Consider the following 25,959-nt stretch of genomic DNA (forward strand, 5'->3'; position numbering starts at 1 on the left):
GCAAAAAAGATTACTTCAGCTTTCTATTAGTTCAGTACATTCTGTTAATTCTTGTTCTGCTTGATATTCACAAACATTTCAGCTCTTCATGAGTCCTGTACATTTTCCCTCTATTCCAATATCACAATCTCCAAAGTTATCAGAAACTTGCATTTGAGACCACCTGTCAAAGTCCTATAGCTGATTATAAACCATCTTTTGAAAAGGATCAAAATAGGACAATTGTCTGTGAATGACAAAATGTCTTTGGGTAATCATAGTCGAAACCATGATTGACAAAGAAATTTGGATATTTCTGTGGTTTACAATAACAACATAATAATCTTAATTATGATTGATAGCATATACTCAGACATTAGAATTTTAGAAACCACATACAATTTTGGAACATATATTAGTATTTTTCACTAAAATATAACCTGAAGAAGATTAAACATTATTTTTATTTTGGCAATCCCACATAACTAAACATGTCAGTTAATCCCGTTTACCTCTCTTTTTGGATAATCCAGGAGCCCTCTGTAGTATTCAAAAGTAAGATGTCAGAAAAGACAACCTTGAAACTGAAGTTTGATTTTGGGAAGCCTGTTAAATACATTAGAGGTTTAAAACACCTTATATTATGAAATACAACTGCATATTACCATAAGTCATTTATTTAGCCAAAATGATGACTCAAAAATTTTAAAAAACGTAAAAACCTTTACTCATTAAGAGTGAAGACAGCTTTCCAAACACTCCATCTCTGGTCTCTCCCACACCCTTTATTTTTTGATGAAATCTTTAGATAATTCTGTCTAATCTTAACCAGTTTGACCATGAGGTAAGATTCTTATAAACCTTTACAAATTTTTGTTAAAGAGTAGGTCAGTGCCTTAAGAAAACCTTGTTGTGCTTTTATTCTAATGTTCAATTTACAGAAAAACCATGTAATACCCTTTTGAATTTAGTCAGTATGTTCACACACAGAATTTCTTTTGCAAGATTAATGTTTACAGACCTTCCACAACTTGTTTAAACCTTCGACTTTATCTTATCCAACTTAAAACAATTATTTAATCCTCTAAACTAGACAAAAATTTACATTCCCATGCCTTCTTATAATCCTTTACTAAAAACATATTTTACTTTCCTTATACACCTTGATATAAATCTGTTTTCAGTAGTCTCAATTACATGGTATAATGGTAAACCTTAGCAATTTTTAATTTTAATGTAAAGCCTGGTAAGTTATTTTAATTATGTGCTACCAATTGTAGCTTAAGCTGTAGCCACTCTGGTGTGCTATTGGTAATATGGCATTATGAAACTGTAAAGCAAGCAAGGTGAACAATTTTTAAAAGCAAAAGAAGCAGGCTGGGTGCAGTGCCTCACACCTGTAATCCCAGCACTTTGGGAGGCCAAGGCAGGTGGATCACCTGAGGTCAGGAGTTCAAGACCAACCTGGCAAACATGGTGAAAACCCGTCTCTGCTAAAATATATATGTATATATATATGTATTTTTTTTTGGCAATCCCACATAACTAAACATGTCAGTTAATCCCGTTTACCTCTCTTTTTGGATAATCCAGGAGCCCTCTGTAGTATTCAAAAGTAAGATGTCAGAAAAGACAACCTTGAAATATATATATATATATATATATAAATTAGAGGTCATTGTGGTACATGCCTGTAGTCCCAGCTACTCAGGAGGGTGAGGCAGGAGAATCACTTGAACCTGGGAGGCAGAGGCAACCAAGTCACGCCACTGCACTCCATCCTGGGCAACAGAGTGATACTGTTGAGAAAACAAAAAAAGAGGAAAAAAAAGCCAAAGAAGCAGTTTATAACTTTAAAGCATTTAGCAAACCTAGTATCTGACCTGCATAATTTAGACCACATGTTTACATTTTGAAGACATTTGTATTTTACCGATAGTCTCTAAAACTTTTTATTTTTCAAATATTAAAATCATGTGAACTAAAAGGTATTACAGCTTTTATTTTTCCTTCAAAAAATATTTTATCTAAGTGCTTATTTTTCTCTAAGCCAATTAATTAGAGTTCTTTTTTATACAAACATCGCACACATTACACATATATAACTACACAGACAGAGGATCCAGTAGTTGTAAGATTTTTCATTGGCCAATCTCCTAATTAGATTACTGACCTCAGGATGGAGCCCTTCAAGAGCAGGACTAGGAAAGCATGCAGTTTCTAGAGCCTAATCAACAGTTATAGCTGGAAGACAAAAACAGATTTTGAGAGGGATTTATCTGCTTTTAATTATTGGGGTTTTATGAGGACAACAGAGTTTTTTTTCTAAAACGGGGTCAGTGGTGCCTCTTCCATTTTTTCCAGGGAGTCCCAGGCTATCAGAAGTTATCTTAGGGCCTCTCATGCATGCATTAAGAGTGGCAAGACAAAAATGGAAAAAAGTAATTCAGTTGACTGAGAAAGAAAACCTTTTCCAACAAAACAAGATGCAAGAAGAGAAAAACATAAAGGCCTTTTAAATATGCCTATAGCTTGGATATCCACTTTTAATTAAACTGACTTTTGACCATAGCGCTCTTATTTTAAAAAATCCGCCTGTAATCCCAGCACTTTGGGAGGCCAAGGCAGGTGGATCATGAGGTCAGGAGATTGAGACCATCCTGGCTAACACGGTGAAACCCCGTCTCTACTAAAAATACAAAAAAATTAGCTGGGCGCCGTGATGGGCGCCTGTAGTCCCAGCTACTCGGAAGGCTGAGGCAGGAGAATGGCGTGAACCCGGGAGGCGGAGCTTGCAGTGAGCCCAGATCGTGCCACTGCACTCTAGCCTGGGCGACAGAGTGAGACTCCGTCTCAAAAGAAAAAAAAAAATCATTTTAAATCCCTTGTTACCCAACTTTAGCCTCACCAAGTGGCCAATATTTCTGGCTTTTGAACTTTTTCAAAAGTAACCTCACAGGTGAAACCAACAAGACTTAAGTAAGGTTGTGATTTAACCGCCTGTATACAAGGTATTTTCAAAGAGGTGGTGAGCAGTTTTTACAAAATCTAGAATCTTTTAAGATAACTCAGAGAAAGGAAGATTTCAGAAAGGAAGCTAGAAGTTGTTCATGGAGGGAAAGAGAATCAACAAATATAAAAGTCACACAGATATTAGCCAGAAAGTACTCATTCTGTAAGCCAGGACTGAACCTGGGCTGCCATTGTAAAATGGCAGAGACCAAAAGAAAGTACTGCCACGTGGTTACAAGGTCAAGCTCCCAAGGACATAAAACAAGATGGAGACCTTATTCAGTTTTTTTCCTTCAGAGACCTGTAGCAAAGTTTGTAACTGACCAGTTTGCAGGGCTAGCTTGAACAGTGGGCGTATGGGGTCCTAGGTCTGTGTTCTATCCTGTCTTACTCCTTATGACAGAACTATACAGAAAGACACACAAAGCATACCAGATTGGCCACAGCTTAAGATTAGCCTCACAAATCCTTTTTTCCATTAATTAAAACTTTACAGAAGAGTAAACAGTGGTTTTTATCCTTCCTTTTATTGGTTTGCACAGGGAGAAAGAGGCCAGAAATCTGAATGGTAAGAACTTTTACCCTTTTGCTGGCGTGTCGAGCTTCTGGGTTCCCTTCCCAGTTCAATTTTAAGCCAAGTAGTTTAAGGTTTGGGGAAATTAAACTTTTCACAGTTTGGGGGATGCATCCAAGGGCAGTATCCTGTGGTACAAGGACCCAATTATCCATCCATGAAGAGAAGACAGAAGATGAAAAAGAAGACATTTATTTCAAAGGAGTCCCAGTGATTCAGGATGCATTCAAAAGAAGTACAGACTGAAGATGGCTGGTTACCCATCTGGAAAGAGGGGGAAAAGGCATGGTTTAGTTCCTTTCTCCTCCCAGCATATACCTAGGGTACATGAGGAGGAGAAAGAAAAGGTGTCCCCTTTCTTTCTTCCATCTTTGTATCTCTGAGTCCCGGTGACCTTGGCAGGTGCTGCCCATGGGTGCCAACACGGCTTTCACCCATGTGGAACAGGGAGGCCTAGAAGGTAGGAATGATCTGTCCTCACCTACGCACTGCCTATCCTCCCTGCTGTCAGTAATCTTTGAGTTTCCTAGACCTCATCTATGCCATAGATAAAAGCATGACCTCCTTCCATGAAGCAGGGGTTTAATTGGCAGGAATTAATCCTACTCACAGTGTTGTGTCCCTTGACTTTCATTGCCATCTGCTTCTCGATCCCTCAGATCCAGTTTTTCTTTCTAGGCCTTCAACCTGAAGCTTGAAATTGAGTTTGGGACAAAAGGGTGCCTCAGGAGGGTGCATGGACTCATTAAGTTAGGGAGTCCCATGAATTTGGGTCCTGGCCTAGTAAGATACCTTCCAAAAGGACAAAAGAAAACCCTTGCATAGAAAAGCTCCCTGTATTCACAGGGCTGTGTTTAACTCCTGATGTTGTGGAGAAAAGACAAAAGAACAGCTTAAGTACAAGAAGGGGGAAGTGCCTGGGGGAAAAACCTCTTGCTCTATGCAAATGGGTTCCTTCAACAGGGGGAAAAAAAAGACACTTCTAATCCCTGTATCCTCCTTGCCTCTAAGAACAGATGGAAACTGCATTGTTCTGAATAGCGTATCTGACGGCTGGGCCAAATGCTCATTCTACCCAGTAATATCTCTGTAGTTTGCAGCAACACTCTTAACATTGTAAAAGAAGAGATAGGTGCCATGACAGGCCCCCCAAAAAGAAGGAAAATGTGGTAGAAAAAACTGGATTAGAACAAGGTTGACACTCCTAACCCTTGAGAGCAGTGGGGTGAAGGGTGGGTGTTGGGGTCCTCTCCAGCATCCTGTCCTCTGTATCTGCACCAGTCGCTCTTAATTGGCTCACCAGAGGTTCGGTGCTTCATCCGCCTTCAGCACAAAGTCTGAGGACAAGAAGCCTTGGAAATGGAAGTGAAAGAGTTTAGGTCTGCATTTACTCACCCATCAGGGATCCCAGGTGAGCCCTGAGACTGGGATTACAGTTGTGAGCCATCATGCCTGGATTCCAATATTTTCTTGTAGAAGTTTTATAGTTTTCAATTTTACATTTAAGTTCTATGATCCATTTTGAAGTGATGTTTTATATGGTATAAGGTAGGGATCAAATTTCATTGCTTCCTATATTTTTAAAGCTCTGTTATTAAGTATATATACATTTATAATTGTTATAGTTTCCTGATGCCTTGACACTTTTACTATTGTGAAGTATTCCTCTTCATTTCTAGTAATATTTCTTGTCTCAAAGTCTGTCTTGTCTAATATTAGTATAGCCACCTTAGGCTTTTAGGCCTACTGTTCACATGTGATATCTTTTTCCATCTTTTTATTTTTAACTTATTTGTTTTTGAATTTAAAATATATCTCTAAACAGAATATAATTAGTTATTGTGTCTTTATCCAGTTAGACAATCTTTGCCATTTGATTAGAGTCTTTAGTCTATTTTTATTTAATGTAAAAATTGAGACCAGGCATAGTGGCTCATGCCTGTAGTCCCAGCACTTTTGGAAGCCGAGGTGGGCGGATCACTTGAGGTCAGGAGTTCGAGACCAGCCTGGCCAACATGGTGAAATCCCATCTCTATTAAAAATACAAAAATTAGCTGGGTGCAGTGGCGCGTGCCTGTAATCCCAGCTACTCGAGAGGCCGAGGCAGGAGAATCACTTGAACCCGGGAGGTGGAGGTTGCAGTGAGCTGAGATCATGCCACTGCACTCCAGCTTGGGCAACAGAGCAAGACTCCATCTCAAAAAAAAAAAAAAAATGATATGGCCATATCAATTTAGATCTTTTTAAATTTAATGACATTTAGGTCAATTTGTATTTAATGTAATAATTGTTATGGCCATATCATTTAGGTCTGCCATTTTGCTATTTGTTTTCTATTTGTCTCATCTACCTTTTGTTCTTCTGTTCCTTCTTTTCTGCCGGCCTTTGCATTAATCAAATAATTTTTAGTAATCAATTTTAATTCATTGATTGGCTTTCTAGCTGTATCTCTGTGCATAATTTTTTAGTGCTTTCTTTGAGTATAACGATATGCGTCTTTAAGTCATCCCAATCTATTTTAAGTTAATACAGAATTCAGGTAAAATATAGGAGCCTTATTACAGTATTTACCTGTTTACATCCATCTTTAATGCTGTTATTTTCACTTATTTATTTATTATAACATCTACATATAGTGTTATAGTTTGTGTTTAAACAGTAATTTAAAGTTATCCTTGTAAAGAAATTATGAGGAAAAGTGTGTGTGTGTTAGTCCTTCCTTTGGACCCAAGTTGCCAGTGGTGTCATTTCCCTTCAGCCTGAAGAACTTTATTTAACATTCTTGTAGTGTAAATTTCCTAGCGACAAATTCTCTCCATTTAAAAAATCTTTATTTTGCCTTCAGTTTTGAAGGCTAGTTCAAAAGGCTGGATATAGAATTCTTGGTTATTTCCCCCCACTTTCAGCACTATCAATATGAAAGTTCCAATGTCTTCTGTCCCTTATTATTTACAAGAGGCCACCTGTTAATGATATAATTGTTCTCTCTAGATATATTATTTTTCTCTGCTTTCAGAATTTTCTTTTTGGCATTCAGCAGTTTGACTGTGATGAGCTTAGGAATCATTTTCTTAGTGTTTATCCTGCTGGGGGTGGTCTTTGAACTTCTTGGATCTACAAGTTAAAGTTTTTCACACAATTTGCAATTTTTATTTTGGGCTGTTATTTCTTTTTATTTGTTTGCTTTTTACAGTGTCTTCCTCTGTCATCCAGGCTGGAGTGCAGTGGCACCATCGTAGCTCACTGAAGCCTCAACCTCTCCGGCTCAAGTGATCCTCCCCTTGGCTTCCAGAGTAGTTGGGAACACAGGTGGTGCATGCTATCACACCTAGCTTTTTTTTTTTTTTTTTCCCCTGTAAAGATGAGGTCTCACTATTTTGCTCAGGCTGGTCTTGAATATCTGGGCTCAAGTGATCCTCCTGCCGTGGCCTCCCAAAATATATAAGTATGAGCCACTGTGCCCAGCCCCATTATTTCTTGAGAATGACTCACATTTTTTCCTAGAGATCCATAGGTCTCTAAGACTTAGTTAATTTTGTTTAATATTATTCTCTTACAGTGAGACAGGATTTGCAATGTGAGAAAAGGCCAGCTGTCTTTAGATTGGGTATTTTCTATCTCCAATACTTCATCCGTCAAAAGTATGACTGAAAAATGCATTCAGTAGTTATCTGTAGTAGGGTTTGCGTGACCACTTTATTCCAATGCCATAAACATAGGTTGATTAACAAATATTTTAAAAGCCACTCTCAAGTAAAATATAACTACCGAATAACCTTTAGGATGGCAATAAAATGGTCAAGGCAAGAGTACAGTCTATCCACTGCTGAATTTTTGTATAGTTTCTAGACAGCTTCGTGCCCCAGGAATTATTGGGACTTTGGTAAATAATATTTTGCATTTTAATATCAGTTTTGCATATTATTATTTTATATAATTTAGGCTATTAGACCAATATTGAGTTATTACAGAGGAAAGATACCAATATACTTCAAAAGTATGACTGGAAAATACATTCAATAGGTTCCCTTAGCAGATTGCAGATGAAAGATAAGAAAGGTCTGGGAACTTTGAAAATAGAAATTACCCAATCTTTAGATACATACTTTTCATCTCTAGAATTTTCTCTCGTTTTTATAGTTTACATTTTGTTGTTGAGATTCCCTATCTCTTCACTAAGTAAGATCACTTCTTATCTTAAATTCTTTGAAAAATATTATTTTCTAATTCATCTAACATATTTATAATAGAAACTTTGAAATCTTTGTTTACTAAATACAACAGCTGAGCCTATTCACAGTCTATTTTTTTGATTGCCTGTTTGTTTGCATGCCTCATAATTTTGGTTGAAACTTGAACATGTAGATAATGTTTTGAAATAACTCTGAATCTACTGTGTTAATCCAAGGATTATTGAGTTTTTGTTCCTAGCAGATAGCTTGCTCACATTGCAAATCCTGTCTCACTGTGGTGTGCGGCAGCTGATATCTCTGCTTAGTTCTTATAACTTTCAGGTGCTGCCTTTCTTTATTCTGGCTTCTGTTCAGTCTACCGAGCATGTGCACATTTTGTTGGCCCTTTAGAAAGCCCACAACTTTGTACTTCTTCTTGCAACTGTAGCTTTTCAAACTCTCCCCCAATTTCTATCAGTTTTTAAGATATTTTCCAGTATGTTTAGTTTTGTTTAGCTCAGATTTAATAATAGTTATCTGTAGTAGGGTTTGCAGGACCACTTTATTCCAATGCCATAAACAGAAGTTGATTAGCAACTTCTTTTTTTTTTTAGATGGAGTCTCACTCTGTCACCTAGGCTGGAGTGCAGTGGTGCGATCTGGGCTCACAGCAAGCTCTGCCTTCCGGGTTCACGCCATTTTCTTGCCTCAGCCTCCCGATTAGCTGGGACTACAGGTGCCCGCCACCACACCCAGATAATATGTATATATATATAGATTTGTATTTTTAGTAGAGACGGGGTTTAGTAGAGATGAGGTTTCACTGTGTTAGTGAGGATGATCTCGATCTTCTGACCTTGTGATCTGCCCACCTCGGCCTCCCAAAGTGCTGGGATTACAGGTGTGAGCCACTGTGCCCAGCCGATTAGCAAATATTTTTAAAGCCACTCCTAAGTGCAATATAACTGCCAAATAACCTTCAGGATGGCAATAAAATGGTCAAAGCAAGAGTACAGCAGTACAGCTTACCCATTCCTGAATTTGTGTGTAGCTGCCAGACAGTTTCATGCTCCAGGAGGTACTGGGACTCTGCTCAATAATATTAACATATTGCATTTTAATCTCAGTTTTGCATACGATTATTTTATATAATTTAAGGCTATTAGACCAATATTGATTATTACAGAGCATAGATATCTTGAAAGAGGCCAAGATGGAGTGGAGATGCAGGTTGGAACTACCAAAGGGCAAAAAACTATTTATCAACCTTTAACTACAGTAAATCTTCCCTTGGGGTATTTTCATTTGTAAACACTTTGCCCTTGCAATCATTTACATCTGCATAATTACAACACCTTTGCTTTATTTGGCATGCAGGAGAATCTTCTTAAATATCAAACCTAACCACTTTGAGTGATTTGCATCCTGCTCTTGTCATACATTTAGAGCCCTGGGATTTTTTCTCAGAATGGAGTAGGAAACAAATAGGATCTAGATAGGGAAATTGAAAAGCTTCCTGGTATTTTTCTGTAAAAAGATTTCTTAACGTGTCTTCTTGGATGTGTCTCTCTGATGTCAAACATACACACATATTCAAATAAGAGTTATACAAGCACATCTTATACATTTTTGGCATCTATGTCTCTTAAGACACAGGACATTCTATCTGGTGTTCTGATCAGACCACTTTTGCATATGTTACTAGACTGAAAATTTTTGGAAGGTAGAGAAATCTCTTATTTGTTTTTATATTCCCAACAGCCTAGGATAGAACCAATAACATTAAAGAACACTAAAATTTTAATAGTGTAACTGAAAAGCAGGTTAGTTGGTCACTGCATGTAGAGTCCAATTAACAAGAGCAAGTTCTGATACAAAGAAGTGTATTTATTTCAAAACTAGCTTAGAGGCAGAGGGACAAAGCCTCCTGCCTAACTGTGCCACTTCACCTTTGGAGCAAAAAGTGGGCATTTTTATAAGGTAGGGGAGGAAATGAGCAAGGGCAAGGGTCCCTCTGCTACTGGGCAGGTATCTGAGCTGGCACCTTCTTGGGCGGAAGTAAGTTGTAGAAGTGGCCAAGTGGGCGTGCTTTCAACATGCCCTCCTAGTGGGCATGAGTTATGAGATGACCCTGTGGATAGTTCTGTGGGGGCATGCTTTGGTCTGCAAATCGACTGTCAACTTTCGAGGAGAGATCCTTGGGGGGAAAATTCGGAAGTCCTCTGTGGGTGTTTTGTAGAAGAACATAGAGGGACTAGGGCTCGATTGCTATTTATTTATTTATTTATTGAGAGAGAAGGTCTTGCTCTGTTGCCCAGGCTGGAGTGCAGTGGCACCATCATACCTTACTGCAGCCTCAAACTCCTGGGCTCCAGAGAGCCTCCTGCCTCCCTGCCTCCCAGGAGTCCCAGCCTCCCAAGTAGCTGGGACTACTGTTGTTTGCTACCATGCCCAGCTAGTTTTTAAAGTATTTTTTTTTGTAGAGATGGGTTCTTGCTTTGTTGCCCACGCTGGGCTTGAACTCCTGGCTTCAAGTAATCCTCCTACCTCAGCCTCCCAAAGTGCTGGGATTATACATATGAGCCACTGTTCCTGGTCTAGTTTGATGCTTTTTTTTTTTTTTTTTCCTGAGACAGAGTCTTACTCTGTTGCCCAGGCTGGAGTGTAGTGGCGCAATCTTAGCTCACTGCAACCTTTGCCTCCCGGGTTCAAGCGATTCTTGTTACTCAGCCTCCGGAATAGCTGGGATTACAGGCACCTGCCACCACACCCGCTAATTTTTGTACTTTTAGTAGAGATGGGATTTCACCCTGTTGGCCAGGCTGGTTTGAACTCCTGACCTCAGGTGATCCACCGGACTTGGGCTCCCAAAGTGCTGGGATTACAGGCATGAACCACCACACCCGGCTATTTGCATTTTTAAGATAAAAATTTTACCATGCTGGATATATTACAGTAACTATGTACTTCAGTTTCCCAATTGTTAAACGAACTTAATAGAAGTACTACCTTATAGAATTCTGGAGATTAAATGAAATAATCTTCTGAGTGCAACAAATATATTATCAGTACAACAGCTAGCTCTGCTGAGTCTTTATTATTATAATAGTGGTAATAGTCAGACTTGGAAGGGGTGAAAGAGAACAACAGTCTATTTTATTTTTGTGGCATATATATCATAGGTCATAAGACCTTGGATTATTTAGATGCCATGTTAAAACTTGACAAAAACTAGAAATGTTGTGAGTGTGCAATAGCAGGTAATAACTAATCTGATAATTAATTTATTCTTGAATTTGATCAGAAGACAGATCTAACTTCATCTATTGCCAATTATTATTGTAGCAAAATCTATTAGAATTTCAGTGTAGGCACTACAGTACAATAGTGTGAATTTCAAAAGTGAGATATTTTATGTGGCTTTTTAAAGTAGGTTTTCAAATCAGTTAAAGGCTCTAAAACCCATTAAGAAGGATACTATGGGTCAGGAATAGCATTTTATGAGGACTCCTGAGAAAACGGTGCTGTGTCCCCTCCACCATTGTGTAAGTGGAGGTTACTCTCACTTGTTCTCTTACTTGGTATCTCTCCTTGTTCTCTCACTTGGTATCAAGTGAGAGGGGCTTGAGAGGGACGACTTAAGAGATTTAAAGGATTCCCCCCAGTTGCGGGGAAAAGAGGACCAGGGTCCGCTCTCCGAGATACCCAACAAGGAGAGAACTGTGGCTGGCTTACTGTTTCCACAGAAAGAACTATACTATAATGGTGGCTGTGTTGAATTTGCCTACACTTCAGCCTTTGTCAGGGCAAAGGAAATGTATTTCCTGCAGATTAGAGGTGGGCCTAGTGGAGGAGAGGGATAGCTTGGAGTTGGACTCCTGTCCAAATAGATGCCTGAAAGGGCAGTGAGGTTCCAATGGTGAGTCTTTTGAATGACAGCCAAAAAGCCAGGAGAAGAATGAATTATCCAAGTCAGTGGAGCTATGACCAGAGGTGAGACTCTGAATGTGCATCTGAGAAAAAAGAGTTAGCTTCAAACATCAGCAGACAGGTGTTTTGGCAGGAAGGCCCATGTTGGCATCTCTTTGCCTTCCTTCCCCAGCCTCCCTGTCTTCCATGCCTATCTTGGAAAGATCCCACAGCTAGTGATGGCGAAAGTTGTGGAAGAGAAGAGAAGCAGCTGATTCAATCCCTTCCCAGGTTCCCTGGGGCTGGGGAAAACATTTGATTACCTAGTGAAGATTGGTTTGTTACCTAAAGTGACCATAAGCCTTCCTTTATTTAACATTGACCAAAAGAATCAAATGGGCCTGCTGAAGTGATCATCTAGTGGCAAGGGAAAAATTTTTCCCCACTAAATAAATTTTAAGAAGACAGTCAAGACAAGAAACTATATTTGATTATATCCTTTAGTGCTTATTCAGTAAACACATAAGTCTGTAATTTTTAATATTTGGTATAACAGTAGATTGAAATCCACAGTAATTCACAAAAACTTATGCAAGGTTTTTTTTTTTTTGAGACAGAATCTCACTCTGTCCCCCAGGTTGGAGTACAGTAGGATGACCTTGATTCACTGTAGCCTCCACCTCCCAGGTTCAAGCAATTCTTGTGCCTCAGCCTCCTGAATAGTTGGGATTACAAGCATGAGCCAGCAAGGCTAGCTAATTTTTGTATTTTTAGTAGAGACGAGGTTTCTGCATGTTGGCCAGGCTGGTCTTGATCCTGATCTCAGGTGATCTGCCTGCCTTGATCTCCCAAAGTGCTGGGATTACGGGCTTGAGCCACCGTGCTCGGCCAAGGTATTTTTTCTTGAAAAATCTTCCCTCATATGAGCAGTATATGCAGTATAAGGATATGCTCTTGGGTTTCTTGACGTGGTCTAATATTTAGTGTTGGCCCCTTAATTATAAAAGTGCTTTTATCTAAAAGTAGATGTTAGTTGTCAGGCAATGTTTGCTATAAAAAAAATTAAATAAAAAATAAAAGTAGATGTTAGGATGTTTTCTTCTGGCCTGCCTAGTATTTATATTAGATTCTTTCTTTTCTTTCTTCCTTTCTTTCCTCCTTTCTTTCTCTTTCTTTCTTTCTTTCTTTTTCTTTCTCTCTCTCCCTTTCTTTTCTTTTTCTTTCTTTCTTTTCTTTCCTTCTTTCTCTTTCTCTCTTTATCTCTTTCCCTCCCTCCCTCCCTCCCTCCCTCCCTCCCTCCTTCCCTCCTTCCCCCCTTCCCCCCTTTCCCCCTTCCGTCCTTCCATCCTTCCGTCCTTCCTTCCTTCCTTCCTTCCGTCCTTCCGTCCTTCCTTCCTTCCTCTCTCAGCTGCCCAGGCTGCAGTGTACAGTCACACGATCTCGGCTCACTGCAACCACCATCTCCCGGGTTCAGGTGATTCTCCCATCTCAGCCTCCTGAGTAGCTGGGACTACAGGCACCTGCCCCCACGCCTGGCTAATTTTTGTATTTTAGTATAGACGGGGTTTCACCATGTTGGCCAGGCTCGTCTGGAACTCCTGACCTCAGGTGATCAGCCTACCTCGGCCTCCCAAAGTGCTAGGATTACAGATGTGAGCCACCACACCCAGCCTAGATTGTTTCTTAAACACCACAGATGTCTGAACTTTTTTGAATGAAATTAAATTATTACAGATTAGTAAAATTTTGTATAAGATAGTAGACTAAAAAATTCTTACTAGGCTGGGTATGGTGGCTCATGCCTGTAATGCCAGCAATTTGGGAGGCCAGGGTGGGCCAATTGCTTAAGCCCAGGAGTTTGAGACCAGCCTGGGCAACATGGTGAAACCTTGTCTCTACAAAAGATACAAAAATTAACTGGTGTGGTAGCACACACCTGTAGTCCCAGCTACTGAGGAGGCTTAGGTGGGAGGATGGCTTGAGCCCAGAAGGCAGAGGTTGCAGTGAGCCAAGATTGCAGCACCACACTCCAGCCTGGGTGACACAGCGAGACCCTGTCTCATTAAAAAAAGAAAATTTAACCTGTCTCAAGCTCCCCATACTGTAAGGCTCTAAACGTCTTGGTTGGATTGTGCTAATATATTTGGCCAATCAGCTCCTTCCTACCGTCTACTTTTGAACCCCTATCACCACCATTTAAGTCAAGATGACAGTGTTTACACAATCTCTTCACTGTATTTTAAGATTAGTCTTCTTTCTGGTGAGGGAAGACAGATAATAGAAATATGGCTGACTGACTGGGCCATGGCTCACGCCTGCAACCCAGCACTTTAGAGGCCGAGGTGGGAGGATTGCTGGAAGCCAGGAGTTCAAGACCAGCTTGAGTAACAAAGTGAGACCCTGTCTCTACAAAAGAAACACACAAAAAAGAAATACAACTGACTAAAATATATATATAATTTAAAAACGTAAGAAGGCAAAAAATTTCTGGGCTCAAGGTGGGTGATCGCTTAAGCCCAGGAGTTCAAGACCAGCCCGGGCAACCTGGCAAAACCTCGTTTCTACAAAAAAATACAAAAATTAGCCAGGCATGGTGCTGCACACCTGTGGTTCCAGCTACTTGGAAGGTTGAGGTGGGAAATTTGCTTGAGCCTGGGCTGTCAAGATCACAGTGAGCTGAGATCGCACCACTGTACTCCAGCCTGGGCAATGGAGTGAGATCATTTCTCAAAAAAAAAAAAAAAAAAGGCAAAATATTAAATTATTAGTATGATAAAGTTTCATTTGGACTTAATATGAAATTCATTACTAGAAATGATGATCATTTGCATAGGGCTTAACTACCTTTGCTAAGAAAATAGAGTAATATACTGGGAGACTCCCAGAGCTTCACAGAGCTTCAGGGTCATCTACCAAGACAGACAATTTGTTGTCATCATCATTGTTAAAACTCTAAATTATTAAGTGCTTGTGTGCCAGATACTGAGGTTTATGTGCACTTTCTCTAATCTTTAATAATTCTAGAAAGGTATTTATTTGATCCATTTTCAAGATAAGAAAACTCATTCAGAGGGGAAGTAACTTGACCAAGGATATGTTGTAGTTGTAGAGCTGGGAATATGACTCATGTGTGTTTTTTCCACAGCTCATTTTCACTTAGGTTCCATTAGTTTATTTTACTTTTTTAGGAGGACTTACAGACTTGATTTCCTTGGTGAAGTCAGATCACTCATTTCTTTGGCACATAATTATGATTATTTGTATTTAATATTTCTTTTTTTCTTGTTGGTTTTCATTTTTTGGGTTTTTATGGAATCTGACTTCTGATTCTCAATTTTTTTATTGTGAAATATAACATACCTTCAGAAAAGAAGATTAAACATATGTATGGTTTTATAAATAATTATAAAATAAATACCCAGTAACTATTATCCAGGTCAGCAAATATTCTACTAGTGTATGAGTCAATTTCCATGGCAAAAGAACTAAGCTTAGGCGCTATACTAAAAAAAAAAAGCTAAAAATAAAATTTTTCTAAATGTGTATTATATCAATGGAATAAGTACAAATATAACTTACCATGTCATAATTCCTCCCACCCTTTCCCCTCTTTTACAGCATGGGTAGGTTCTCTCTCCATGGGGATGATTTTCTTTTGCTGCCCAATAGTCAGCATCTTCACAGACCTATTTGGTTGTCGGAAAACAGCTGTCATGGGTGCTGCTGTTGGATTTGTTGGGCTCATGTCCAGTTCTTTTGTAAGGTAAGGACTTGGTTTTTTCATGTTGCTTTTTAAAAACTGTTAAATGCCTTAAAGTTTTAATTTAAGAAACTTTGTTTCTTAAATTCAAAATTCAAAAATTCTTTGTTTAATTTACAAACAAAGCTCCTCCTTTTCATTTCTTAAAACTTTAAGCAGTATGACTTAGAAAACAAACTGTTATCCATAGCAGCAAATCAGAGCTTGAGAACTTGAATGCTTTTTTTTCTTTTAATGCCTAAGACTTAGACATCAATCAGGATATATGTGTTTCCTGGTGCATGGAAAAATGTTTCTCCTTATCTTTTTCTTCTATTCACATAAAAATCCCAATGGCACTCAAGTTATAACAATAAGTTATCTAAAATAGCGGCCTTAGTTTAAGGTCCTTTCAGTCTGAGGCCCACGGGTTACAATACGTGCTGTTTTAAAGTAGCTGTTCATAGGCTTGATATGAAATATTTTTATTAATGAGACCAAAACCTTGCCATTTATTCCAACCCAGATAGAGAATTCCTGTCTGTTCTTTAAAAAAAGAACATGCTAAAATTTTAAAATATCATGGCAAAATGAAGTGGTCCAATGTACCTTAAAATAAAACTTAATGTCAGTGTACTTCTCCTGTATCTATTAGAAAAGGGATCCGCAGCCCCTGTGCCACAGACTGGCACGGGTCCATGGCCTGTTAGGAACTGGGCTGCACAGCAGGAGGTGAGCTGTGGGTGAGCAAGCAAAGCTTCCTCTGTATTTATAGCTGCTTCCTATTACTTGCATTACCACCTGAGCTCCACCTCCTGTCAGATCAGCGGCAGCATTAAATTCTCCTAGGAGTGCAAACCCTATCGTGAACTGTACATATGAGGGATCTAGGTTGCACTCCCCTTATGAGAATCTAAATGCCTGATGATCTGTCACTTTCTTCCGTAACACCCAGATGTTACCGTCTAGTTTCAGGAAAACAAGCCCAGGGCTCCCACTGATTCTACATTATGATGAGTTGTATCATTATTTCATTATATATTACAATGTAATAATATTAGAAATAAAGTGCACAATAAATGTAATGCACTTGAATCATCCCTAACCACCCTCCCCCGACCCCATCCATGGAAAAATTCTTCCTGAAACTGGTCTCTGGTGCCAAAAAGATTGGGGACTCCTGTATTAGAAGAAAAGATGCAGTGCACTGAAGAGGGACTAACCATAAGGAGCAGATGGGCACATAACTGCATGGAGCACCTCTCCCTGCAGCTCTGGTTCTCCTTGTAAGTCCCTTGCGTTGGTAGAATAATCCTCAGTTAGAGAAACACTGATTTAATATGTAGCTCTGGCTAACAGGAGGTGCTTAAGAAGAAAACCTCTTAAGATCATTTCTATCCTTTGTCTCTACTTTAGTGGTTTATCTTCATTTCCTGCCTCTTTCCTGTCCCTAGCTGTCTTCATGCTGCTTTAGTTGAAAAGCATTAATGTGGTCATTAAGGAAAAATAAGTCAAATTTACATTTGACTTTTTATTTTTAAATATTTAATCAACAGGATCCTTGGTTTTACTCATTGCCACTCCCCACACCCCAACACACATCCCTTCCTCAACTCTAAAGTGAGCCTCATTCTTTCGTATTTTCTTCCTTCTAATTTAGACTCCAGCCTGGGTGGCAGAGCGAGACTCCGTCTCAAAAAAAAAAAAAGAAATTCTAGTTGGATTTTTAAAAATTATATTTATTTCTTTGTAGAAAATAGATATTTTCATATTTAAAGTACCTTGATGGGTTTTTTCTTCTAAAATTTTTTTTTTAAAGTTTTGATTGGAATAAGATTCTGTGTAGGTAATTCCGTGAGATGATTTATTTTAGCAGCAATATAATATTTACATTATTATTAATGTAATTAATGTTATTAATACCTCATCAGATAGCTTCTTTGATCTGGAAGCTTACAGGTACCTATTGTCAGTACCTGTGGCTCTGCCACTTGCCAAATGTATTACAACTCCAGCTGTGGTCGAGAGGGGACTGAGAGGTAGACAGCTTATGTAATTTACTACCTAGTTTGTTAACCAAACACACATACAAAGCAATGTTTTTCAAATTTTTCTGACCACTGAGCAATAAAAATTATGACATATATTTTGATGTGACCCAGTTCTCTCTCTCTTTTCTGTACCCTCTAAGTGAAACAAAATTTATTGAAACCAAAATTCCCTTACTATGTGTAATATTCTCATATTTTCTATTAAATGTCATTATTTAGCCTGCTGGTCAAAGGCTACTGAAACTTGAGAGCAAGATACAGGAGCAAGGGGAAATGTGGTATAGATTCTGAGTGTCGGGTGGCAGGTCCATTTTTCCTCTAGTTCCTGTTCTGCCTTCTGAGGAAAACCTTCTCCAGCAACTTAGGTCAATCACACCCATGTCCCTTCTCTGAATCCTTTTTACATGTATGATTGGTATCCGACAGCCTTACTCATTTACATTGCACTTATTCGGCTGCCAAACATCACAGACTGGAACCATCTGTTCCTGAAGGGAAAACCTGGAAGTGAAAAGGGTTCAGCAGCAGTGAAAATGCCATCGCAAAGCTCGTTACTTCACTCTGTAGAAGGGAGAGGTTCTGTGGTTTTCCAGCTGACAGCATTACAGTACAGTGGTACAACTGTACAGGAACTGATGTTCCTGATGATTCTGCTGTGAATAGTATTTTTAATATACACTTTGAAGAAGGCAGAGAGGAATGTACAATAGACTTAAAATTTTTTTCTTTAAAATTGTTAAATAAAAACAAATAAGCACTTTACGTAAGTTACAATTATCTGGAAAACTACTTAGGTGGAAAAACTGATACAGAATGAATGAAGCATTAATTTCTGTTTTGTTCTGTGTTGTATTATTATTATTTGGGATAGGTATCTTGTTTCACTAAGCAGACTATGAATATCTTGAAGGCAGAACCACATTTTTTTTTTTTTTTTTTTTTGAGACAGGGTCTCACTATTACCCAGGCCAGAATGCAGTGGTGTGATCATAGCTCACTGCAGCCTGGATTCCTGGGTTCAAGCCATCCTCCTGCCCCAGCTTCCTGAGTAGCTAGGACTATAGGCACATGCCATCACACCCAGCTAATTTCAGCTTTTTTTTTTTTTTTTTTAAGTAGAGATGGGGTTTTGCTATGTTGCCAGACTGGGTTCAAGCCATCCTCCTGCTTTGGCCACCCAAAGTGTTGGGATTACAATTGTGAGCCACCATGTCTGGCCAAGGACCAAATTTTTAATATTCTTTTCCACAACATATCTGGTACATAGTAGTCGCTTAATATGTTGGCTAAACAAAGAGTGGAGATTCAGTAAAGGGTGATCAGAGTGAGGTGAGATTAATTTGGGAAACCCTAGAAGTGCCTCTTGAGTCTGATCTGAAGGTGGTGCTAGCTGTGGATTAATAGAGGGAGAAGGGCATCTCAGAGAGAGGATTGCCAACATGCCTTAATTTTATCAGATTCTAGAGTTCCTTATGATTACCTCAGCATGTTGCTAGACTGGCATTATTGTCCAAAATTTAATTATTAACCAACTTTATCTATCTTACTTTCTAATAAATTGTTTGCTTTTACTACTGATAGCCTTTTCAAAAAACTTTAACTAGTTTTGTTCTTTACCGTAATTGTTTCAAAGAACATAATGATACGATCCTTTATCTTCCTAAGAAATGTGCAATTATTTGGTTAAACTAGAAGATTATTTAATCCATTATTCTTTTGACACACGCATGGCCTTACAGCTTACAAACTGAGATCACTAAAAGGAATACACGTAATTTAGTCTTTCTGCAGTCAGAATATGATTTCTTGTTATCTTGCACAATATTGGGAACAGTGCAACACAGGGCGAAGGTTGGTCTACAGCCCTTAGGCCAGCAAAAACAGGCACAACTGCGCCTCTGTGCAAATGTTCCTGACATAACCTTGGGGAAAAAATATAAAATGCAGCCTTTTCTTTTACTACCTTGTTTGGTAAGTACCTGGAAAAACTCCATGAAATAATTAGTTTTCATAGTTAATTCTAACTTTTTAAAAAAGTGTTTCATTGAGACTAGGTTTTTGGTTTGTTAATTGAATCACTGTTGATTTTACTCTTCCTGGCACCAACCTTTATTTCTGAGCTGTGGAGAGCACAGTTCTTACTCAGTGCTGTGTGCGTCACCTGAAATCCACAGAAAGAGGAGGCAGAACAAAATCACTGATGACGTTAATGGTTATTTTTCACACATTCAGATTAAATTAAAATATGTTTAGTGCTACATTCTTGACTTACTGAGTTTTTCCCTCATTTTGGTTAACTTTTACTTGTAGAAAATATGTTGATGAACAAAAACCCACTTTTACTATAAGGTTTTATTCTACCAAGCACACAGTAACAATATTGAAAGCTGCTTTCCATCTTTTTCATCTTTATACAGTTCCATCGAGCCTCTGTACCTTACCTATGGAATCATATTTGCCTGCGGCTGCTCCTTTGCATACCAGCCTTCATTGGTCATTCTGGGACACTATTTCAAGAAGCGCCTTGGACTGGTGAATGGCATTGTCACTGCTGGCAGCAGTGTCTTCACAATCCTGCTGCCTTTGCTCTTAAGGGTTCTGATTGACAGCGTGGGCCTCTTTCACACACTGAGGGTGCTCTGCATCTTCATGTTTGTTCTCTTTCTGGCTGGCTTTACTTACCGTCCTCTTGCTACCAGTACCAAAGATAAAGAGAGTGGAGGTAGCGGATCCTCCCTCTTTTCCAGGAGAAAGTTCAGTCCTCCAAAAAAAATTTTCAATTTTGCCATCTTCAAGGTGACAGCTTATGCAGTGTGGGCAGTTGGAATACCACTTGCACTTTTTGGATACTTTGTGCCTTATGTTCACTTGGTGAGTATGCTCCTTCACTGATCATGAATATTACTATTTCATAAAGAAAAACTTCTTTGAAGAGAAAGATAGGTCAAGTTAAAGTTGGCCTCAAACATTATCCTGGTTGTAATTTGGGTATTTTTGAAATGAAAGGTCTCTCAAGACAATGTCAATACACCATCAGACCACTAAACAGAGAGAGTATGTTTCATAGTGTGCTTTGGTATTTTAAAAACCCCGCAAACCCAGCCAGACACCATGGTGCCTTTCTGTGGTCCCAGCTACTAAGCCGAGGCAGGAGGATCGCTTGAGCCCAGGAGTTCAAATCCAGCCTAGACAACATAGAGAGACTCTGCCTCTAAAAATAAAATAAAAGTCCCCAAACAAATGCATTTTTTTTTAAAAGGAAGGCTAAAATATTGGAACAAATTGCATTCAATATAAAACATTTGATAAGTCTCTTTTTCTTCATATGGCTTTTATCAGGGACAAAGTTAGCGCTGTGATTTTGCTACCGTAAGTAAATGGTGTTGCAACCAGTGTAGAAATTAGGTAATTAGCAAAAAAGCCATGACTTTGATACAAAGAAGCATTACATCTACTTGTGGTACACTTCTGGGAAAATGGGAATTCTATTCAGAGGAATATCTGAGAAAAGTTACTCAAGTTCTAAATGAGGAAAGAGAGCTACAGTTTTATAGGAAATGAGTATTTCAAGTGCTCAAGCAGTTTATATTGTTTATTTCTATTTCAAAGGCAAAATTCAGCTTCCTTATACTGAAATAAGAATAATTAGTGTCTAGGTAGGGGTTGGTGGCTCACGCCTGTAATCCCACCACTTTGGGGAGCTGATGCAGGAGTTCAAGACCAGCGTGGGCAACATAGGGAGACTTCATCCCTACCTGGGGAAGAAAAAAAAAAAAATAGAAGGAAGAAGCAGTATCTAAAGTATCTGCCCCGGCAACGTTTGTTCAAAAGTGTTCATTATGTTTCTTCCTTTTTTCTTACTTTTGTGGCTGAAAATGTATTCACAGTTCACCATAAATGATAAACAAAACTGACATTGGCGCACATATTTGTATGTTTGTGAACTTGGATTTTTTTCTGGCTTACAGTCTACTTTTGGAGATTTGTGCAGTTTTTCTTTAGTTAAGAAATAAGTATAAATATAACTTATTTATGGATCATCAGGCTACATCCTGATCTGATAGTCCATTTTCATACTGTTAGGAAGGTATAGCTGAACCACCTTAAGCTAAGTTTCCTGAAATATAGATCTATTGTGACAGGATTAACTTTACCAGCCAACCTCTTTCATAGCTTCTGTAGTCAAGATAACATTTATTGGAGAACATTTATTGTGTCCTTTCTCAAAAAGATGAGTAGAAATGCTTTTTCTTTTTTTCTTTTTTCTAGACAGGGTCTTGTTAAGTTGCTCGGGCTGACTTCAAGCAATCCGCTTGCCTCAGCTGGGATTACAGGTGCAAGCCACCACACCCAGCTTTAAAAAAAAATTATCTTTGGTACTACCACGTGAACACACCCACAGAAATCAGTAACTCAGCTTTGCTAATACTGGACATTTACCCAAGGAAAAGTGGTAGATGACTGCCTAATTATTTTTGGTTATATATTTATAATTTGTAAATTAATTTCACATATATTACTTCATGTGACTTTCACAATAAACCAGTAAAGCAGATAAAATAAATATTAGCTCCAATTTTACAGACTGAAAAACAGATCTATCGTTAATAGAGACGTTAGTGATTTTCCAAGAATTACATGTCAGTAAACAGCAGAGCAGGAGTTAGTTCTCTTCCACTGTGCTTATCTGGTAGCAAATTCAGTCTACAGTCTTAATAGCATATTGGGCCACTTCCCTGGATATATTACCAAATGTGTCCATCTTACTGGGGGAAAAAATGAGTATGCCTAAGGAAATTTAATAAACATGTTATTTCTTCAGATAAGTCAAATTTCTTAGTAGAAGGTGAGTTAGACAATGTTACAGATACTTTTGTGGTCAGGAGATGGCAAATCAGATGGTGCACAGAACGGTAACGTCTCTGTTAATTCTGTTAATAAACCATGCCTTTTTTCTGCTCTGCCTTCTTCCAGGCATGTTTTCTTACAAAATATGTTGATATTTTTCATTTGAGATTTTCTCTTTCTCAACCCATTATGGCACCAAATGCAGCATGGTAGAGGAAAGATCAGATAGCTAAATGCCATACAGGTGTTTAAAGCTCCTCTTTGGTGATGTACTGAGTTTGTCACTTTGTTGTAATTTAAGGTTTGAATTATGGATACTTAACCAGGAATGGGACACTAGTTTCCTCCTTATACAGGGAAAAGGTGTCTCATATCCTTCAAAAGACTAGTAAAGTAGATGATGTTCAATTCCTACTAAACCCTTTATTGACTGTTGAGGGGACACATATATGAGGCATAAAAATTTGCTCTGAAGGAGCATAAACCTAGTACATGTAATTAAAAATGGCTACAGTTTACAAAGCACTTTTACATACATTCTCTCATTTAATATTCACAACAATGCAATACCTGTGGCATATCCTCTTTATTTCGTGGATGGGAAGACTAATGCCCGGAAAGATTACATAACTTGCTCAGCCAGGCACAGTGGCTCACGCCTATAATCTCACCACTTTGGGAGAATGAGGTGGAAGGATCACTTGAGCCCAGCAGTTCAAGAGCAACTTGAGCAACATAGTGAGATTCCGTCTCTACAAAAAGTAATTTAAAAAAATTACCCGGTCATGGTGGTGCATGCCTGTAGTCCCAGCTACTTTGGAGGCTAAGGTAGAAGGATCGCGTGAGCTCAGGAGGTCAAAGCTGCAGCGAGCCGTGATGGTGCGACTGCACTCCAGCCTGGGTGACTGAGTGAGACCCTATCTCTAAAAAAAATTAAAAAGTATTCTAAAGGAAGAACAGATTGAACAACTTTTAATTTATTTGTCTCCTCCTAGTGGCAGGCTTTTAAATATGGAAGGTGAAGAAATAAAGAGCCAGTTGTGGTGGTACACACCTGTAGTCCTAACTACTCAGGAGGCTGAGGCAGGAGGATCACTGGAGCCCAGGAGTTCAAGGCTGCGGTGTGCTATGATTGTGCCACTGCATGCCAGCCTGGGTAACACAGCAAGACTCTGTCCCTAAAAAACAAATAATAAATAAAGAAGTAACTTGCTCAAGGTCACAGAGATAGTGACTGATAATTATTAGTGTAGTACTTTTATGTAAGTGGCGGTATTGTATAGTGGTTTAATAGTGAAGGTTCTGGGCCTGGTGCAGTGGCTCACCCCTGTAATCCCAGCACTTTGGGAGGCCAAGGCAGGTGGATCACCAGAGGTCAGGAGTTCGTGACCAGCCTGGCCAACATGGTGAAATCCCATCTCTACTAAAACTACAAAAATTAGCTGGGCGTGATGGCTTGAACCTGTAATCTCAGCTACTCAGGAGACTGAAACAGGAGAATCACTTGAACTCAGGAGGCGGAGGTTGCAGTGAGCTGAGATCGCGCCATTGCACTCCAGCCTGGGTGACAAGAGCGAAACTCCATCTCAAAAAAAAAAAGAAAAAAGTGAAGGTTCTGAAGTAAGACAGATCTGGGTTTAAATCCTGGTTTTGTTTCTTACTAGTTGCGTAACCTTGGACATCCTCTGTAAGCATCAGTTTCCTCATCTATGGAGATAAACCCAGTTTTGCAGAATTGTGAGGATTAGATACAATATGTGTGAAACATCTGAGTTCTGGCAAAAAATGGGAGTTATTTTAATGTAAGACAATGTGATTGCCAACTGAGTGGTTTTAAGGAATGAGATAGAAGATTTTAAAAGGAGAAAGATAATATCCATTTGGAAAAGTGGTTTTAAAAAGTTTCATAGTGGGCCAGGCGCCATGGCTCACGTCTGTAATCCCAGCACTTTGGGAGGCCGAGGCGGGCGGATCATGAGGTCAGGAGATCGAGGCCATCCTGGCTAACATGGTGGAACTCCGTCTCTACTAAAAATACAAAAAAATTAGCCGGGCATGGTGGCGGGTGCCAGCTACTCGGGAGGCTGAGGCAGGAGAATGGCATGAACCCAGGAGGTGGAGCTTGCAGTGAGCCAAGATCGGGCCACTGCACTCAAAAAAAAAAAAAAAAAAGTTTCATAGCATTGGAGTTGGGCCTTGAGCATGAGATTCTGTGTACAAATCAGATCTTTGATCAACTAGGAAACTAACTTACCAGTTTAGGTCTTTGAAGATTCAGAAGTACAAGGGAGTGCTGTCACTGCTATGTTAAAAATTCTAAGATCTCATTAGATTGTACATGATGATTTGAGAGAGAATATGTATGCTTGCTTTCAAAGTGAGGTTGGAGGTTTGATCTTGTTGTAGATGACTTTTCACAATGAAGAATTAGATTGCCTCCTGGAAGCTAATTCACCTCTCTTTTAGGCCTACCCACTTAAAATCTTTTTTAGAAGGGTACAAATCTTATAGATCAATTTAGATGAGGCCTAACTTTCTAAAAACGATTCCTAGTAGCGGCTGTGTCAGTTTTTATGACTTGCCCCTTTTGCCTGAGAGTTGTTTTGTTTTGTTTTCTGGAATCTTTTTTTTGTTTTGTTTTGTTTTTGGTTTTTTTTGAGACAGAGTCTTTCTCTGTCTCCCAGGCTGTAGTGCAGTGGTGCAATCTCGGCTCACTGCAATCTCCACTTCCAGATTCAAGTGATTCTCCTGCCTCAGCCTCCCAGTAGCTGAGATTACAGGCGCCTGCTGCCATGCCCGACTTAATTTTTTGTATTTTTAGTAGAGACAGGGTTTTGCCATGTTGGCCAGGCTGGTCCCGAACTCCTGACCTCAGGTGATCCACACGCCTCGGCCTCCCAAAGTGCTGGTATTACAGGTGTGAGCCACCGCGCCTGGCCTCTGGGTTTCTTTTCTTTTCTTTTTTTTTTTTTTAATGACTCCTCTGACTCTGGTTTTTCTCCATTTAGCTTTCAGGAGCATAAACTATCTTGGTTTTCTGCCTGCCTCCACATCACTCCTCCTTAGTTTCTTTGCTCACTTCTTTTTCCCACTGACCCCTGAATGTCAGCATGTCCTAGGGCTTGTCCCTGATCTTTTTCTCCATGTATTCTACTGGTGGTTTCATCCAGTCTCCTAAGTTCATACATCATGTTTATGTCAATGACTTCACATTTATAATTCTAGTCCAGACCTTTTCCCTGAATCCTCCACCAGAGCTGTATATCCAGCTGCTTACTTAGTATCTCCACTTGGGTAACTGCTAGCTTGTTTCAGACATATCCTAACCCTGAGGTCTTGATCTTACCCCCTAAAACTTACTCTGCCCCCAGCCATCCTCATCTCAGGAGTTGGCAATTCCACCCTTTCAGTTGATCAGACTCAAAACTTTGGAGTCACCCTTGGCTCTTCTTTCTTGCACACCATAGTCCTGATCCAGTCAAGAAATCCTGGTGGCTTTTCTTTCAAAATATATCCAGGATCTGACCACCTCTTACCATCCTCACTACTCATACCTTAGCCCAGGCTACCATGTACCCCTAGCCTGGATCACTGCCAGAGCCTCCTAACTGGTCTCCCTGTTCCTTCTCTGGCCCGTGTAGTTTGTTCTCTATAAGAAGCCACAGGCATTCTTTC

General features: G+C 39.3%; 1 protein-coding gene across 2 annotated transcripts in view; it reads left to right on the forward strand.

Annotated features, from left to right (window-relative positions):
* Positions 1-25,959, forward strand: part of SLC16A10 (solute carrier family 16 member 10) — a 137,847-nt gene that overhangs the window by 71,313 nt on the left and 40,575 nt on the right. For both annotated transcript variants that reach the window (XR_012433358.1, XM_005551599.5), the window contains exons 2-3: positions 15,265-15,409; positions 19,854-20,307. Coding sequence is in view for 1 of the 2 variants with exons in the window: in XM_005551599.5 (XP_005551656.1) it covers positions 15,265-15,409; positions 19,854-20,307 (599 nt within the window). In the remaining variant the exon portion in view is untranslated. The remainder of the gene's footprint in view (positions 1-15,264; positions 15,410-19,853; positions 20,308-25,959) is intronic.

Source organism: Macaca fascicularis, chromosome 4 (genome assembly GCF_037993035.2).
Source record: "Macaca fascicularis isolate 582-1 chromosome 4, T2T-MFA8v1.1".
Classification (NCBI taxonomy): Eukaryota; Metazoa; Chordata; class Mammalia; order Primates; family Cercopithecidae; genus Macaca; species Macaca fascicularis.